Genomic DNA, 20922 nt, shown 5'->3' with positions numbered 1-20922 from the left:
CACAGAAACCATTATGTTAGAAAATCCTCATTCCTAACGCCTCAAGGCCAAGGGGTTTCTGTAGGTATGAAGCGAGGTAAGTGTACAATCTCATTTTTACTTAGACCTCATCAGAAATCATGACAGAGAGTCCGTCCTCACAGCAGAGCTATCATTATTATTACCTGAATTTGAGGCTCTTTATGACACTGGGCCTTGTGTATGATCTCTTCATCAGTATTCCACCCTTCTCTTCAGTCATGGACATGGGACTAATGTTTTCCTTACTGCGTTATTCCTTATTCGACTTGCCTCAGGTCATTTATTGAGACCTCTCCCTGACGGAATCAATCAAATGAATAAATAAGCAAAGGCAAACAGCTGAAAAACTCGAATAAAAGCCGCTTATAAACAAAGGAAGTAGCGAGAGGAAGGGACGTTATAGTTTGTCTCCCTCGTGTGGCCATGCGATGGAAACCCAGTTCTGTCTCCAACAGGTCTTTTATTAACACAAAGCTTTACAGCCGAAAACTGTATCTTTATATTATTATAATATCCATATTTGTGACCCTGGACCACAAAACCAGTCATAAACGTCCATTTTGTTAATTGAAAGATGAATAAATAAGCTTTCCATTGATGTATGGTTTGTTAGGATCGGACAATATTTAGCCGAGATACTACTTGTAAATCTGCAATCTGAGGGTGCAAAAAAATCTAAATATTGAGAAAATCCCCTTTAAATTCGTCCAAATTACGTTCCTAGCAATGCATAGCCTATTACAAATCAAAAAGTTTTGATATATTTACAGTAGGAAATTTACAAAAAAATCCTCATGGAACATGATCTTTAATATCCTAATCATTTTTGGCTTAAAATAAAATAAATAATCTTGACCCCTACAATGTATTTTTGAGTATTACTGCTAGCTAAGACACATTTTAGAAATGCAATAACGTCATTAATGTTATCCAATCAAACGCATTATTTAAAAAAAAGGCAAAAAATTGTACATAAAGTGAAAAAAAAATGTAATGAAATCAAAAATGATAAATAGTAATTAATAAATGCATACTCACTGTATTTTATTTCTTCATATATAGCTTATATTTGTCTACAAATCAAATTTCAAACATTATTTTTTAGATTATTTTTTTTGGTTTTAAGATTAAAAGGTATCAAAAGAAACAGGAATGCAGTCCAAATGTTTGTCCTAATGTTATGAATTTCACATAAATATATGTAAAACAATGATGTAATTGAATAAATAAATATAAACATTAATGTTGAAAACAGTTGTGTTAATTAATAGGATTCTATTAAAAAAAGTAATAAAATAAAATAAATAAATAAAATTGTATTTTATAATAAAATCGGGAACACGTCACAATAAATCTCATTTGTTAATGCATTAATTAAACTAATAATGAGTGATTTTTTTTACAGCAGTTATTAACCTTTGTTAATGTTATTAATTCATGGTGCAATAACTAATATTAATAAATACAATTTGATTTTAATAATGTATTAGTATATGCTGAGATTAACTTTAACTAAGATGAATAAATGTTAGTTCATGTTAACTAGTGTAGTTAACTAAATAGTAGCACTTTAAACTTTACAAATAGGAGCTATTTGTAAACAATATTAATATTTTAAAATATTAATATGTGGAAACCATAATTCATTTTTTCCCAGGATCCTTGCTGAATTGAAAAAGTTAAATGAATAAAAATAATTTATGAAATGTAAAATGTAAAAATAATGCATTTTTACTAAATTGATTAAAATACAGTCAAAACAAAAATTATTCAGACATCAGATATAACTTTTGATATATTTTTACTAGTGGGTGCAGGACACCATATTTCATTTATGTAAGTGAGGAAAGCAAAATAAATTAAACTGTGACATATATTACCTAAAAAAAAAAAAATCATATAGTCAGTGGACTTCCAGTGAAATTGATACAAAATTGGGAACAAAAATTATTCAGACACTTTGACCTTACCATGTTTTGCTTAAGTTTTTTTTTCCTTTAATTGCTAATGCAACCTTTTTACACCACATACTAAACTAAATTAAGCATTGCTTGGTAATTGGTCAGCAAAGTATTGGTAGTTGTGTAAATATCGTCGTACTAACAGTTGTCTGAATTTTTGGTTAATTGTAATCCATTACATACCTTTCTATCAAAGTTATCTGACATTATTAAGATTAATTTGTTCTGACACAGTTTAACTCGGAGTTCTTGTCATATTTTATTACCATTTTCTAAACCAATTAAATAATCGACCCCTTCACAATAAATTGTTTTCTATTACCCTCTTAAGTGTGATAAAGAATGGTGCCACCAGGGGGCTGCAAACATTCAAGTTGGTTCAGATGGCACTTCACATTCCCCTGCCCCCATGGGTGTAAATCTGACACTATCAACACAGGTCCGAATGAATCTCACTTCAACCACAGCGAGTCCAGACCCGTGACCAATGCTCTTTTGGGAGCGACCCTAAAAAATCTTGTCTCACTCTGACTATAGAAACATCCAGAAGGCAGAGCCAATATGAATGTGAGATGTACACAGGAGACCAAGTGACCCCTCATGCATGCCAAAAATGACATATCAGTGCTAATGAATGTCATACCCACGTGTTTTGTGAAGTTTGAGAGTCCACAAGTCAGCACTGTGGCCCAATATGACCCTAAATCAACAGGAAGTATTCTCAAACAGGCAGTTTTTGATTGACAGCTGCTTGTTTAGGTCATACATGATAGTTTGCTGGTTAGTTTTGGCTGCATCAATGTGCTGGCAAAAAGCCTGTTTTCTGCTTTGTTGGCCATTTACAAAAAGCCGCATATTCTGATGAAATGTTTTGCAAGCGACATACAAACTGCAAGTATTTCATTTTGTTACAGTAGATATTTTGCAAGTGACATTTTTTTTAACGCTTTTTAAAAGCATGACCACAACTGAGAGCCCAGCGGGTTGCGTTAACATGCGTTGTATGTTAACAAATGACCCAAGTGTTAACAAGTGTCACCATTAAGACTGTGTATATACACAAGCCATCTTGCTTTAAACTGTGAGGATTGTAAATGATTTTCCATTAGATACAAAAAACAATATTTAGATTTTTTTTTAAGCAATTATTTAATCAGTTAATCGAAATAATAGACTAACCAGTTATCGAAATAATCTTTAGTCAACTTAAAAAACAAAAAAACCTCACTGAACACAACAGAAAATGCCCTAATAAAAATAGAAATAAAAAAAACTTTTTATAACCATACAAAAATCAGGCATATGTAACTGTGTGTTTAAAAAAAAAATAACTAAATACAGGTGAGGTCAAAAGTTTTCATACACCTTGCAGAATCTGCAAAATGCTAATTATTTTACCAAAATAAGACGAATCATACAAATTGCATGTTTCTTTTTTATTTATTTAGTACTGAGATATTTCACATAAAAGACATTTACATATAGTCTCTTATGTTTTTGAGGAAAAAATTGTTGAATTTATAAAAACGACCCCGTTCAAAAGTTTACATTCACTTGATTCTTAATACTGTGTTGTTACCTGAATGATCCAAAGCTGTTTTTTTTTTTGAGATTCATGAGTCCCTTGTTTGTCCTAAACAGTTAAACTGCTCACTTTTTCTTAGCATTTTGTGTATTTAACCCCTTTCCAACAATGACTGTATGATTTTGAGATCCATCTTTTCACACTAAAGACAACTGAGGGACTCATATGCAACTATTACAGAAGGTGCAAATGCTCACTCATGCTTCAGAAGGAAACACGATGCATCAAGAGCCAGAGGGTGAAAACTTTTTAAATTTGTGGTAAATTAAACTCATTTTGTCTTCTGGGAAACGTATCTTCTGTAGCTTCTGAAAAAGATATGTTATTTAGGCAAAATAAGAAAAATGTACACATCTTCATTCTTCAAGTTTTTATCCCTGGCTTTTAATGCATTGTTTTTCCTTCTGGAGCATCAGTGAGCATTTGAACCTTCTATAATAGTCTCTCAGTTGTCCTCAGTGTGAAAAGATGGATCTCAAAATCATACAGTCATTGTTGGAAAGGGTTTTTTAATACACAAAAGTGCTAAAAAAACAAAAACAATTTGTGGGACCTGAAGGATTTTTCAGAACAGCAGCAGGCAGTTTACCTGTTCAGGACAAACAAGGAACAAGGACTATAAAAAAAGAGAGCTGTGGATCATTCAAGCAACAACACAGTATTAAGAATCAAGTGTATGTAAACTTTTGAACAGGGTCATTTTTATAAATTCAACTATTATTTTTTCTTGTAGACTATATGTAAACATCTTTTAATTGAAATATCTTATTCAGGTCAGTACTAAATAAAAAAAAATAACATGCATTTTGTATGATCTCTCTTATTTTGGCCAAATAATTAACATTTTGCAGATTCTGGAAGGTGTATGTAAACTTTTGAATTAAAAAATAAATAAATAAATAAATAAATAAATATTAGGAAAATTTGAGTTAATACTTTATAGAAACCATGATTTTTATGAATACAAAGTTTCTAAAAACATTTATTGCATCTATACCTTGCTAGTATCAATTTCTTTCAAAAGATAAAAAAAAGGCACGGTGTCATGAGAAATCCAGTCCCCACCCGGAATCGGGTCTCCATTAGGACCCAGAGTGATCTTATTGGTTCAATTGACTACTAATGGGTATTATTTTTAGCGCCTGATTACAATTCCTGCAAAATCACGTTATATTTTATATAGTTAGAAATGCGTTATAATGACCATTAATGTCTTTTAAATTGCATAGTAGAATTATGTTTTTAAAACATAATAGAACAGCGTTTTACATTAATAGTGAATTATTCTTGTTTTCTGAATATACATTGACAAATAAAACCACTTAAAAAATGATTTACTCTTGCATTATGTATCAGACGTATTTAAATACGTTTTTTCCATAAAGAAATTATTGTGGATAATTACAAATTTATACGTTATTAAATTACTTTTTATAGTATAATTACATCATTGTAATAGATGTATTATATGTATGTTGGTTTTTATAAAAATATAAAACATTTTTGAGCAGGCATTACCACCGGGATCCTAAAGGAGACCCGATTCCGGGGCGGACTCAATTTCTCACGACACCGGCAGTGTATTATTTAGCACAGTCCATCATTTGTGAGCCGATCGGATGTTAAAGCAACACTAAGTAACTTTTCCCTCAACGCTCCCTCTACAGGTTGGAAGCGGAATTGTCCATTACCGCTGTCGTAAATAATTTAGCCTACCGTCGCGTCACATGCACGTTATTTGTTTGGAGGCTATCCAGGACCGGCTTTGGAAATAACTATGTCCAGTGACAAGGTAGAGTATGTTGTATGACTTTATAAAAGTATGAAAACCTTTTGTGAAGCCTGCCGTAAAGCAAGTCGCATTTGTAGTCTCATTTGAACTACAAAACCGCGACCCGACGACCCAAACTCACATAGTGCTGTTATGGCCGATAGAGGGTCGCAAAGCGAATACGAAAGTGCCGTTTCACCCTGTTATGAGTTGATGAACCACTGACACGAGTTCGGAAACATTATTTTAAGGTAAAAACAAATCTTTAGTGTTGACAATTCCGCTTCCAACCTGTAGAGGGAGCATTGAGGGAAAAGTTACTTAGTGTTGCTTTAATGTGGGTGTAAAGAGTGCAGCAGACATCGTTGAGAAAACAGCACACAGCAACAACTCACCCGGGGGACAGTTTTGTTTTTTATTCTGTTGGAGGGGATGTTACAGTGGTCGCTCATTTCAGCTGAGCTACAAAACGTTCAATGAGATCGCTTCATTACAAACTGACAAAGGTATAACAGATTCACAACAGCATGTACCACAGAACTGGAAATGAGTGTGGGTCTCATATAAATGACATCATTTCTAATAATCTACAGCTTGTTTTTATTTTTATTTTCTTTTTCATCTTTTTTTTGTCGTTTTCTTTGACTTCATACAGATAATGAATTAGGCTAAAATGCACCATAATATTTGGTTGACTTTAGGAACATTTTCCTTATTACATCACAAAATACATTTTTTATATCCCAAAGAAGCAAGACTTGCAAGTAGGCTTTTAAACAGAACTAAATCTACAGCTACAAAATTCTACTCCGGCAGCCTTTACACCTTGGCGGGTCCTGTCTGCGCTCCCAGTCCGTATCGGGTAAAAACACGGGGTAGAATCAGTATGACATATACACAGAAGTCCGTATTGTAAAGGCTATAAAGATTTGTTGCACGTTGTAAAGTTGCCTCTCCTGGATCTTTACACTCCTGCGGGTGATGGGAACTGGGGCGGCGCTGGAGAAGAGTGCGGGAAGGAGGGGGGCGGACAAAGGGAAGCTGGGAAGAAGGGGGTGGTGCACGGGTGAGGGGGGGGGTGGATGGATGGGAGAAGGGCGAGCGGGGTTTAGATGTCACCGGCGGTCGCCGTCTATGTGGCGTATCTCTTGGTCCACTGTCGAGCTATCCTGTCATGCTCTGCTCTGTTGGTCAGGTACTGAGTAGCTATGCTTCCCACCAGAGGATCCGCTGAGAGACGAGAGGTGAAGGAAAAGAAAAAAAGAAGAGTGGAAAGGAAAAAAGTGAGACATTCTTATACCCACGAGTCAGCGAGAACACAGTATTCTGAAAGACGCAGACAGGTGCTGGGAAGGACAGCAGTAGGAAGCGAGCCATCGTCGAGAGTAAATGTAAGAGCTGTGTGGGATTCAACAGACACATCTGTCGTGTGCTGACTCAGCTGACACAACAATGTCAGAGAGGTTTTCGAGACAAACACCGTCACGGCTTTACAGGATTCCAAACTGTAGGCTTTTCCGAAAGGTCTGGATTTCCTTACTCATGACAAAACCTTCACTTCAAGCAACGCAACAATGAAGATCTAAAATGAACCTGACAAGAACCTTTATATATTTTCAGTTTCCATTTGAATCAGTTGAAGTTTTAGTCATTTTTAGTGCTTTTGTCATTTTTATCTCTAGCTTTATTTCAGTTTTGTTCTAGTTTGAGTAATTTTAGTACTTCAACTTCAACACCCAAAAATGAAAATTACCCCATGATTTACTCACCCTCAAGCCATCCTAGGTGTATTAGACTTTCTTCTTTCAGACAAATACATTTGGAATTATATTAAAAAATCTCCTGGCTTTTCCAAGCTTTATAATGGCAGTGAATGGCTGATGAGATTTTGAAGCAAAATAAAGTGCATCTTTCCATCATGAAAAGTGCTCCCCACAGCTCCCGAGGATTAATAAAGGCCTTCTGAAATGAACTGATGCATTTGTGTAGAGTAAATGCTGGCATTGCGAAAACCAAGTTTTATTTACTGCAAAGGAAAACCAACCTCCTCTTGACTTATATCAAAATTCTCAAACATTTTTTCTTTACAAATCATCATTTTGTACTTCTAATTCATGACAGGTGTTTTGTTTTGCCTTCTCCTCTGTGCTGTGCTTCCACGTTTGTCACTTCTTACCGGAGCTATATGGATATTTTTGTTACACAAATGCATCAATTTGCCTCAGAGGGCCTTTATTAACCACCCAGAGCTACGTGGAGTACTTTTTATGATGGATGAATGCACTTTATTGGGCTTCAAAATCTTAACAGCCATTCACTGCCATTATAAAGCTTGGAAGAGCCAGAACATTTTTTAATATAACTCCGATTGTATTCATCCAAAAGAAGAAAGTCATATACACTTAGGATGGCTTGAAGGGGAGTAAATCATGGTGTAATTTATTTTTGGGGGAACTGTCCCTTTAAACATATTGTAGTTAAGTCAATGACCAAGGCAACATTTCTAATTTTTCATTTGAAGTTTTTTGGAGTATTTTGCATCTTATAGTTACTAGATAAAAGTTTTTACATCATATATATAAAATGTCCACATAGAAAGAAATTTATAAAAACAATTATGTCCATAGAAAGCCCATTAAATGTAAGTAAAGTGTCTACTTTTAAGGTTTCAAATAAGTTTTTTGAGAATAAAGTGTCAAAATTTGGTTAAAATAATGTTACACTGTCATTCAGTGTAACACAATATTTATGTAAAAATTCAAACATGCTTATTTTGACTTGTACATATTAAAATATAAAAAATAAGGGAGCATATTAACTTTTATTGTGTTTTAAATGAGTAAAAAAAAAATCTTAATTTTTAAAATTAATTTAAAAAATGTAGAATTACAACTAAATAGTAATTTGTCTTAATATGTCATAAATTGCCGGACAAGATTGTTACACTAAATGACATTTTAGTAGGTGTCTTCTGTAAATTAGGGGAAAAACTGGGATATTTATTTTTACTCAGAAAAACGAAAACAAAAATGCAATTAAATTAAACAGAAAACTTTTTTTTGGAAAAACAACAATTTAAAGCAGTATTGCACTTATTTTTTATGCTTAAACTCTTTTTTTCATCTATTACCCTTTTTTTTAACAGTTCTAGTTCAAAATAACGGTTGAAAATATGACGTTTTTGAAATGAGATTCTTTTATCAAACAATTATTTTCCTTTGATTTTAGGGTTACATAATAGTGAACTTTCTACTGGCACAATGGGTATCAAATTAAATATTTTTTTTTCAGTTTCATTTTTATTTTTATTGCCCATGTATTTTCTATCACTAGCTGAAATAGCTGAAATACTATTGAAGTGTAAAACCTAGTAAGGTTTTTAAACTTTGCCTTAGATAAAAACTCAACAATGGATTTAGGGTTGATTGTTAACAATTTCTTTGAGGGTGGTGGCGTAGTAATGGTAAGTTTCTTCAGTCTGAGCTTCAGGAGTGTTCAAATCTGCTCCTGGAGGCCCACCTTCCTACAGAGTTAAACCTTTAAGTTTAACCATAATTAAACACACCTGAACCGGCCAGTCAAGGTCTTTGGGATTAATAAAAACATCTAGGTAGGTGTGTTGGAGCAGGCTGGAGCTGAACTCTGCAGGAAGGTGTCTCTTCGGGAGCAGAATCAGACACCCCTACCTTAAGGCCTTCAGCGAAAAAAATTAAGTATTTAAAATGCAAATAAACTAGAAAAATCCATACGGTCAGAATCATTATCTAACCAAATGGTTTTATTTTTATCTGGTGGGTGTAGTCTTTCAGATATATCATGGCTGAGACCTTCTAGTGAACCCGAGTTATGCAATCAAGCATTAGGTGAGGTACGAAATTAGAGAACACTGCAAGAGATGTTTCTGCAATTACTGATTTGTAGACAAACAAGAAAAGATGAATGATTTGGTAATTGGGTTGTTTGGAAGTTTTCTAATTTGCTGATTGCTTACTATTGTCAATAGCCTCTTAGGTAATACAAGTTGGCTGAGATATAAAGAATACAATCTATAATGTTCATGGATTGTCCTATCCTGCATAGGAAGACCAGACTTACAGGGATAGTTCACCCAAAAATGACAATTATGTCATTATTACCTCTTTCATGATATTGCATATTGTCTGGAATCTGTGGAGCACATAAGATGATGTTTTGAAAGTCATTTGCATCTAAATAACATCAGAACCTATTTATTTCCATTGAATAATCATAAAAACACATGATCTCATTTGATGATAACTGCATGGATTATTTTGCATTTGTAACTATAGGAGAACTTCTCAGCCTAGTTCTCAGCATATGCATACGCACATGAATTTGTTTGGAACCTTGTTAACAGTGTCTCCCACAATTTACAATTCTGAGAAAAAAAAGTCAAGAAATATGAAGTAAATTTCTTACATTTTTCCTCACAAATCTGGAGTTGACAGCTCGCATTTCCGAGTCTAAATCTCTCCAATTCAGACTTTTTTTTGTTAGAATTCTGAGTTTACATCTCACAATTCTGACTTTTTTTGTTAGAATTCCGAGTTACATCTCACAATTCTGACTTTTTTTCTTAGAATTTAGATTTTACATCTTACATTTCTAACTTTTGCTCTTAGAATTCCCAGTTTACATCTCACAATTCTGACTTTTTTGTTAGAATTTCCAGTTTACATCTCACAATTCTGATTTTTTGTTAGAATTCCGAAGTTTTCATCTCACAATTCTTACTTTTTTGTTAGAATTCCAAGTTTACATCTCACAATTCTGACATTATTTGTTAGAATTTTGAGTTTACATTTCACATTTCTGACTTTTTTTGTCAGAATTCCGAGTTTACATCTCACAATTCTGACTTTTTTTTCTTAGAATTTAGATTTTACATCTTACATTTCTAACTTTTGCTCTTAGAATTCCCAGTTTACATCTCACAATTCTGACTTTTTTGTTAGAATTTCCAGTTTTCATCTCACAATTCTGACTTTTTTGTTAGAATTCCAAGTTTACATCTCACAATTCTGACATTATTTGTTAGAATTTTGAGTTTACATTTCACAATTCCGACTTTTTTTGTCAGAATTCCGAGTTTACATCTCACAATTCTGACTTTTTTTTTTTAGAATTCAGAGTTTACATCTCACATTTATGACTTTTTTTTGTTTGAATTCCAAGTTTACATCTCATAATTCTCATTTATTTTGTATTTGCAAACACAAGAAATTCTCAATATTTTTTTGCCTAATTCACAAGTTTGTCTCTCAAAATGTGCAATTTTAAGGAAAAAAAAAAATCTAAATATGAGATAATCTCAAAATGGTTACTTTTACCTCATAATTCTGAGTTTAAATCTTTGCAATTCTGACTTTTTTTTTGTTAGAATTCAGAGTTTACATCTCATAATTCTGAACTTTTTGTTAGAATTCCGAGTTTGCATCTCACAATTCTGACCTTTTTTTTTTGGTTAGAATTCTGAATTTACATTTCACAAATCCGACTTTTTTTTTGTTAGAATTCCATGTTTACATCTCATAATTCAGATTTTTTTTGTTAGAATTCCAAGTTTACATCTCACAATTCTGATTCTTTTTTTGGTTAGAATTCTGAGTTTACATTTCACAATTCTTAAATTTTTGTTAGAATTCTGAGTTTACATCTCACAATTCGGCCTTTTTCCGTTAGAAGAGTTTACATATAACAATTCTGATTTTTTATATTAGAATTTCAAGTTTACATATTACAATTCTGACTTTTTTTTCGTTAGAATTCCCCATTTACATCTTACAATTCTGACTTTTTTCGTTGGAATTGCCAGTTTACATCTCACAATTCTGAATTTTTTGTTAGGATTCCAAGTTTACATCTCACAATTCTTACTTTTTTGTTAGAATTCCGAGTTTAAATCTCATAATTCTGACCTTTGTTAGAATTCAGAGTTTACATCTCACAATTCAGATTTGTTTTTCGTAGAATTCACAGTTTGCATCTCACAATTTTGACTTTGTTTGTCAGAATTCCGAGATTACATCTTACAATTCTGGCTTTTTCCCTCTGGATTCTGAGTTTACACCTTTTTTCCCCGGAATCCCAGCATCTAACAATTTTCTTCTCAGAATGTAGCAACTGCAAGTTAACATCTCACAATTTTAAGTTTATATCTCAAAATTGCAAGAAAAATGTCAGAACTGCAAGAGAAAAAACGTTGCATTCCCCGTTTCATTTTTGTATTCCATGGTGGAAACAGGCTTCCATACAGTAGTTCCTACATTTATAATATATTTTAGTGAGAAAGTTATTGGTGAATCATGAATTGTTCATTAAAATGTACAGAAAAAAATCTGCATACCAGCGTTTTCACAAACTAATCGTATTTCACCAATAACTTTCATACTAAAACTATGAATAAACGTAGGAACAGCTGTGTGGAAGTTAACTTTTGTTTAATGAATGAGGCCCACTGAGAAAGTACGTTTCTGGAAGGACATTAGGGTCAGTAACTTCTCATTTTTGGATGATCTATCACTCTGTCCTTTAATTTTACTAATAAAGCTAGGCTCAGGGTTTGTGCCATTTTTCATCAGCCTTGAGTTGCTGTACTCACCTGGATTGCAGTCTGTCAGCAGAGAACAGATGGAAAGCAGGACCTTCGAGATGGTCAGAGCTGGGCTCCAGTTATCCTTCAGGATGTCCAGGCAGATCACACCCTGACTGTTGATGTTGCAGTGATAGATCCTCGTGCGGAACGTGACCTGCACAAGAGAAGGAAAGCAAAACCATCACAAAACAAGTCCATCTAAAAAAGGGATGATGTTAGCTCACCAGTCCAGAACCACACTTTAATACTCTGGATGTGTTTTAACAGGGCTTTCATTATAGACGGGGCTTTTGAGAGCTGGATCACAGCTTTCACTCTCATTAACTGCTCTCTCAGAAACCAGGGCTGAATCCTGAAAGCTATCGATCCGCTGAGAAAAGAGAGCCAAGCAAGCTTAACCTGACCCAGCTTCCCAACTGTGTGTCAGTAGCCCTTATCTAGAGTATTGACGACTTATGGCCCCGGCTTACAGGACCGGCGGGACGCCGCTGACTGCAGTATTGTGGGAGGGCCGAGTCTGCCGGATAAGGGTCAAGGGATAGTCCGGGTCATGCATTAGTCTGCTCCCTTAGCACATAAAGAGTGCTTCTTGTTTGTTGACTACGTCTCGCTCTGCCCCCCGCAGCAGCTACTAAGACGTCCGTCACATGATGCAGCATAAACCGAGCGACCAAAATAACCCTGCCTGCCTGGCACAATGTGGGTATTGTATGAACACGGTGGTCTTGGAGTCCAAAAACACAGCCAGCATGACACAGGCAGGCAGTGTGAGGCCTCACGGCCAATTCTGAGAAACAAAACAAGAGAGAGTTCATGACATATGCCCCTATGGAGAGAAAAATCTAGTGAGCTGCCTATATAGCATTTTAAGAAATCATAATGACATTTGTGCACAGTGCACATTTCCATTGCACATATACATATTGTAAATCTGTGATAAATATATACATGTCTATTTGTAAATTCCTGCTTCAGTAAACAGCAACCTGTATATTATGTTCATATCTACCTGCAATTTACATTATAGTTAATAGCAACCTGTATATTATGTTCATCTATTTGTACATTCTAATTGTAGTTAATTATCAGTACTTCATCTGTAAATATTATCCATATCCTCTCCCTGTACATATCTCCTATAAGTGCACTTATAACTTATAAATTATACGTATATCCTGCACTTGCTGCTTATTGCACTCCTGGTTAGACCTAACTGCATTTCGTTGCCTTGTACTTGTACATGTGTAATGACAATAAAGTTGAATCTAATCTAATCTAATGACACCAGCAATGCAAAGACTGTTCATGATGTTGGGAAGGCATTCTTGAAGAAGGCCTTTTTAGTCAAATGTAAGCAAATATATAGTTTTTTTATAGTAAAAAAAAAATTCCATATACTGCCACAGCTTGAAAAACATAATATTTACTGTTTTGCACTCCTAAACCACATTTACACTGAAATTTTAATCCAAGAATGTTAGCAAGTTAAGAGAAATGTTGAATGTAAATATAGTTACATTTTTTTTTTTTTTTTTTTACAAAAATGCTTGTGTAATGTTTTACATACATTATAAGATTTTATATATTTTATTAAAACACACACATAAACTTGTATATTTCATTAAATATTAAAAAATTGAGAAATGTTGCTACTTTACTCAGTATTGTACATGCTGTGCGTTTTTAGGTGCATTTTCACAAGTCTAAGTTTTAAGGTGGATAAAATGTTAAACTTGCCCCAGAATTTTGGAATTTGCAAGAAATTCCAAATCTAATATTAATTATAAACTAATAATAATTTAATATTAATATAAACGCATCAAGTTTAACATAAAAATTGTAGAATATTTAATGCAACGCAGACATACATATTATAAATATAAAAAAATATACAATTTATATAAATATAAATACATTTTAATAAATAAAATAGACAAAGATTTAAGGTGGCTAAAATGTTAAACTTGCCCCAGAATTTTGGATTTTGCAAGAAATTACAAACCCAAAATAAATGCTAAAAATTATAATTTTAATATTAATACGAATGTATCGAGTTTAACCATATTTAAGTATATCTAATGCAACACAGACATACACTAAATAAACATAACAAATATAACACATAACAAATATATATTATATTATATTAATATAAATATATTTTAATAAATAAAAATGTCTAAGTTTTAAAGTGGCTAAAATGTTACATTTGCCCCAGAATTTAATAATAAACGCATCAATTTTAACATAATATTTGTAGTATATTTAATGTAACACAGACACAGACTTAAAAATAAACAAAAATATCACTCAATATTAACAAAAATATATATTAATAAAAAAAGTTTTAAGTGGCTAAAATGTTAAACTTGCCCCAGAATTCTGGATTTTGCAAGAAATTACAAATCAAATATTAATTATAAAACGATTACAATTTAATATTAAAATAAATGCATCCATTTGAACATAAACACAGCCATTAAATACTAAATAAACATTAAAATATTATTCCATATTAACAAAATTTTAATTAATAAAAACTCAAAGATTTAAAGGTGGCTAAAATGTTAAACTTGCCCCAAAATTTTGTGTTTGTGAGAGAAATTACAAATCCAACATTAATTATAAAATAATTATAATGTAAAATTAATATAAATGTATCAAGTTTAACAAAATTTAATGCAACCGACATACACTTTATACACATAAAAATATAATTAAATATTAATATAAATGTATTTTAATAAATAAAAAAAGTCTAAGTTTTAAGGTGGCCAAAATGCCCCATGACAAATCCAAATAACTTAATTTAATTTAATAGTAATGCATCAATTTTAACATCAAATGTATAGTATATTTTATGTACCACAGACAATACACTTAATAAACAAAAAATATAACTGAATATTAATATAAATATATTTTAATAAATAAAAATGATAAAAAGTATATATATATATATGGAAATGTTTTTTCCTTTGTATTTTTTTTCTGTATTCAGGCGACATTGCCAAAATGCTCCCCTAAAATGACTAAAACGTTGCATTATGCATGCCAGGCCATGTCACCTTGTATAGAAACACTACTTAAACAACATGTAATGTGCATGAGCATAACTTTTTCACAAATTCATTTTTTTGTAGATTAAAGCCAATAACGGTATTATTTTCAAAAACTTGCACTTTGAAACCCTTTTTCGAAAGTTTGCAAACTCTAAAACACTGTTGTTGTGTAAACGAATGGCCAAAACGCATACAAAGTTTCAGTTTTTAGTTAAAAACAATGTCATGTAAACACTCCCTAAGTTCAGAGATAATTGACTGCAAGTGAACATCAGCAAGTTGAATCCATTTGAATGTTAATCAAAGCTATAATCAGATCTTTATTGAATAATTATGGGAATTTTATAAGGGAAAAACATCATTAGCTTAACTAAAAAAACATCTGTGTAGGCAGCAGATGGCCAGGTATGGTTTTAGAGTTTCTGAAGAGACAGAGACAGACCGAAAGAAAGAGACAAGACACAAAATAAAAGAGAAATAGCTCTTTTTAAAGGCACATAATGAGCCAACCCAACCGCTCTGTAAACAAGCCAATGCATTAGAGCCTTTTACAGCTCGAGTTAATCGATACTCTTATTTCTAGATAGACTTTTAGGATGAGACGCCCATCTTTTCCGCCCTGCTCCCAAACACAGACAGACTCCATTCACAAAAGCACAGATTAGCGGACCACAAACCAAGCCGCACCGCTTAGCGAGCGAGAGCGGGCAACGACTTCACAGAGCACCGACGCCAGCGAACGCGAACCCCAAGTCGCCCTGCGTTTCATCTGGTGTCAAAAGAATGAGGGGGTGCGGGCCGCCGGCTCTGCCCGGCATCCACCGCAGAGGATGAATCCTGTTTATAATTAGTGGATTAGAGCTTTGCAGTGGCTTGATCTGAACAAAGAGCCCCCTCCAGCCCATGAGCTTTATATAAACTTGTTGTTTACAGATGCCGCTGACGGTCGAGATGAGGGCCAGACTGAGGCGGAGAGCCACTCGGAGCGGCGCAAATTCCCAAACATGCTGAAGAAGGAGATTCGGATGCTAATTAATCCGAAATGCCGTGGTTGACTTCTTCACCTTTATAGCTGGAGCCGTAGTAAACCAGCTCCCCTACACCACATCGCTGCCTGTCGGCAACTCGCTAATTGCTTTACGCTGGAAATAGCCGGCGCTCGAAGGAGTACGTTCAGTTATTCAGCACACAAAATAGACGAACATAATCGTTCAGCTTCACATTATCCTTGAGGTATTTTAACTGAGGTCAATACCTGTTCTGAATGATCCGTTTCAGAGTGTCCTTGGTCGAGCTAATGCATCTTAATTAAACGCCACTGCTCTTTGTGACCGACTGTAGACTAATAATAGCAAAAACACACACACACGTACACAGACAGGTTCAAGAGTCTACTTGTGAAAATGTTTCAATTTTGTATTTTACTATAATAGGTTAATAGCTTTTTTCCATTACAAATGATATTAGAAGCAATATTTCCAGTGAAAAGCGGAACTGAGACATCTTGACCTTTAATGCCAGCAAGAAAATCTGTACAATCTGTATAAAAGACTAGTAAGATTAGTGACCTAGAAAGTATTTTATATCATAACATTTTTCATTTTGCATTTATAAATCCTATAACTCTACTAAAAATAAATTTTAAAAAATCTTTTACACTTTTAAACACTACGGTGTATGTGTCTTATATACGTTCATTATAATCTTATATTAAAATTCTTGCACTGTAAAAATGCTTTTTTGATGTTATAAATAAAACATTATTGCGCTAGTCTGTTTTACAAGTACTATTTGAGTCTTTCTGTTTTAAATTTCATGTGTAAGTCAAATTGTTATTTGTCATTTCTTTGTGAAAAGTACTAGCAATTGTAGTGAAAATTGTTTCAAAGCCAACTCTTTTTTTCCTAGTGTGGTTTGGAAAACATTTTAACCATCGTGCCATATAAACATGCAACAAGAAAACTCTTTGAATATCCAACAATGGTTGTAAAAATGTTTTTCCACTATGTTAATGTGTGGTAATGCTGAAAAAAAAAGGGCGCTACGAAATCAGTTTTATTTTTTCCCAAATTCCTTTTTTTTTCTTCCCCAGAAATTCTGTTTCTCTGTTTTTTTTTTCTGTTTTCATTTTTCTAGACTTTGTTTTAATGGGGGGTTTTTTTAAAGCATGTCTAATTAATTTACTAATTAATTGAAATCATAAAACTAACACAATTCAATGCCAATTTATTAAAAGTTTAACAAAAATGTAATTTTAAAACCTTATGAAATTAGTTTTATTTATTTTTCCCCTCAAATTCAGTTTTATTTATTTTTACCAAATTTTATGTTTTCCATTAATTTTCTAAATTCCATTTTATTAAATTTTAATACTCAAAAGCATTTCTATTTTTTATTAAAAAAAAAAAAAATCCAGAAATACGGTGTTGTGTATTTACAATTTTCTGGTAGATATTTCTAAAAAAAATATTTGATTGTTTTAATAATAATTTTATTAGTACTATTACTACTACTATCATTACATGAAGTTATATATTTCTGTCACTGTTTTTAAAGTGAAACTGAAAATTTATTTTGACGGGTTGGTGTGAAGACCTATAAGTTTCTGTTTGTAAATGTGTGTAAGTAGCACAGGTATATTAGTAGCAATAGCCAAAAATACACTGTATGGGTAAAAATTATAGATTTTTCTTTTATGCCAAAAATCATTAGGATAATAAGTAATGATATTTTGTCAATTTCCTACAGTAAATATATCAAAACTTAATTTTTGATTAGTAATATGCTTTGCTAAGAACTTCATATGGACAACTTTTATTGATTTTAATTGACTTTAATTGATTCCAGATTTTTTCCAGATTTCTTAAATACTGTCCTATCCTAACAAACCATTAATGGAAAGCTTATTATTCAGCTTTCAGATGATGTATAAATCTAAATGTCAAAACAAGGACCCTTATGACTGGTTTTGTGTTCCAGGGTCACATATATGATGATGGTTCTCAAAAAATACTCATGAAGTGACTCTTAGAGCCATTCTAGAGATTATGTTTAAGTGTTCATGTACTCATATATTGAGGCAGCAGAGGCTGAAATGAAACTGTGCGTCGGCGCCATTTGTTCACACAAAGACAAGCAGAATATGGAGGATTTATATTTAAACTGTATTTTTGTGGCCTAACATTCACAGACAATAGTCCACATAGTATAGCATTTTGATTTAAGTGTACTGACCTACTTTTGATTTATTCATCCAAAATTGGCAAATTCCATGGCATTTCCATTTTATACAGTATATTTGATTTTTTGTGACTGGATTCTGCAATTCCATCTGTGTTTTCTGCAACGTGGAAATCGTAGGGCCCTATGTGAGGTACCACTTCACAATAGCTTTCATATAACAAAATGCTTAAATGATCGTTTGCTTTCATCTAGGTTAGAAATGTCATTGTACTTCGATTCATGAACTTCTATTCTGAAGAACAGCATCAAATGGCTGATACAGCTGTTTTAAGTTCTGCCCCATATTCAACAACAGCTTTGATGTATCGAGTCTGAAGTGCTTCCAAATACGTTCCAATGCATTTGATTTTGCATTTATATTGAGATCCTGTTGCGAAAAGTAATGAGCTGCCTATGCAGCTTCTGAAAGCATGATGATGCTGCCTTCTAAGACTTCTTCTTCTGGCCAAGTTCTAAGGCATTCGTAAGCATTTCATGTATCATTCACATATGAAGCTTCATTTCAGTCAGGATTCTACAATCATCCTACACTCTCAGAAAATGGTACAAAATCTTTTACCTTTTCAGAAAGTTATTGTATGTACAATTTAGGTGCTAAGATGTACACTGAAAGTATAAATATATACTTTAAAGTACTAATAGGCTCCCTTCAGAGGTAAATAAAATACAACCCAGTGACAGTTTTTGTACCTCTTTTGAGTGATAGGCAGCATGACTTCTCACTAGGTTCTGAAACAATTTTTTAAATGAACTAAGAGTTATTTAAAGTTGTAAATAACCAATGCAGGAAGGCAGATCTCTAGAAGCAGGACTGAGCGTCTCCTGTTTTAATACCTCAAAAGGAGTGAATAAAAAGGAAAGATGTTTTCTCATACTGTACCTTTGGTGGCTTGAAGGGGTAATCGGAAGAGAAGGTGATATCCAGAAAGAACACGCCTCCCTCATAAACTGAACCTGGAGGGCCCAGGATGGTGGATCTCCACTCATAGATGTTGTCGCCCTTGGGTCCCGCACTGAAAAAAAACACAAACACATACACATAAGCCAAGGTGACTGAACATCTAACACCCAGACTAAAATACCGGCAATTATTTGCCAATTTTGAGAATACCAGCATGAAGACGTCAAATTAATAGATTGAGGTCAAAAGTTTAAATACACCTTGCAGAATCTGCAAAATGTTAATTATTTTTATAAGAGGAATCATACAAAATGCATGTTCGGTTTCTTTTTTTAGTATTGACCTGAATAAAATATTTCACATAAAAGACGTTCAAAAGTTCAATAGTTTACATACGCTTGAGTTGATGGATCTCAAAATCAAACAGTCATTGTTGGAAAGGGTTCAAACACACAAAAATGCTGAAAAACTAAAGAATTTGTGGGACCTGAAGGATTTTTCTGAAGAACAGCAGGCAGTTTAACGGTTCAGGACAAACAAGAGACTTATGAATCACTCTCACTAAACAAAAAAACATCAGGTAACAACACAGTAATTTTTATAAATTCAACTATTATTTTCTCTTGTGGACTATATGTAAACGCCTTTTATGTGAAAAATCGTATTCAGGTTGGTACTAAATAAAAAACAGCATGCATTCTGATCCCTCTTAGACTTAAACTTTTGACCTCAACTGTATGTATGTACATTTCAGTATAAAATGAGTACATGATACATATTAATTGTTACTAATTTTGTCCATTAACAATGCATATAGAATACAGGACAAAATATAACGTTAATAACAGACTCTTGTCTTAGTGCATAATGCCACCACAGTTTTTAAAGTAGCACTGAGGTGGCATGAATATATTTACACATGGATCACAATCGCAGGACACAATGTAATACTTGCAAGTTGATCGTTCTTGCTCAAAGGCAAGAAAACAAGACATACACTAATTAACAATGACAAATAAAGAGTATCTCTGATGTGACACTGAACAATATTATTGAAAATAAAATATAAGAATAAATTAAAAAAATAAGTAATAGGTTATTAAATCTTCTTATACTATTTTTATTGACAGGTCAAAGAGAATATAATTTTTTTATATTATAAGTCTCTTATGCTCATCAAGGCTGCATTTATTTAATAAAAAAACAGTAGAAATGACATTAATAATAATAAATATTATAATATTATAATATTATAATTTAAAACATCTGTTTTGTATTGTAATATTTTAAAATGTAATTTATTCCTGTGCCGCAAAGCTGAATTTTCAGCAGCCTTTACTCCAGTCTTCAGTGTCACATGATCCTTCAGAAATCATTCTAACATACTTTAGACTGTAATAATTTCACAATATTACTGTTTTATTATTTTTTATCAAATAAATGCAGCCTTTGTGTAAAAAAAATAACTTTACTCATGAGCAATTAATTGTAAATATACGCTGCCGCTCAAAAGTTTAGAATCAGTAAGATTTTTAATGCTTTTTAAAGACGTTTCTTATGCTAGTAATCAAGGCTGCATTTATTTAATCAAAAATACAGAAAAAAATGTAATATTGTGAAATATTATTTCAATTTAAAATAACAGTTTTCTACGTGAATATATTTTAAAATAGAATTTATTCCTGTTATTCCCCATTACTCCAGTCTCCAGTGTCACGTGATCCTTCAGAAACCATTCTAATATGCTGATTTATTATGAATG

The 20922-nt window shown here is 32.8% G+C and overlaps 1 protein-coding gene across 1 annotated transcript in view; it reads right to left on the bottom strand.

Moving 5' to 3' along the window:
- Positions 1–5732: 5732 nt before the first annotated feature.
- ube2e3 (ubiquitin-conjugating enzyme E2E 3 (UBC4/5 homolog, yeast)) overlaps positions 5733–20922 on the bottom strand; it is a 67243-nt gene continuing 52053 nt past the window's right edge. The window contains exons 4-6 of the mRNA XM_073845710.1: positions 19140–19272; positions 11961–12108; positions 5733–6568 (exon numbers count right to left, since the gene is read on the bottom strand). Of these exons, the coding sequence (XP_073701811.1) occupies positions 6471–6568; positions 11961–12108; positions 19140–19272 (379 nt within the window). The 3' untranslated portion in view covers positions 5733–6470. The remainder of the gene's footprint in view (positions 6569–11960; positions 12109–19139; positions 19273–20922) is intronic.

Source organism: Garra rufa, chromosome 8, assembly GCF_049309525.1.
Source record: "Garra rufa chromosome 8, GarRuf1.0, whole genome shotgun sequence".
Classification (NCBI taxonomy): domain Eukaryota; kingdom Metazoa; phylum Chordata; class Actinopteri; order Cypriniformes; family Cyprinidae; genus Garra; species Garra rufa.
This window is presented reverse-complemented; position numbering and strand designations above follow the sequence as displayed.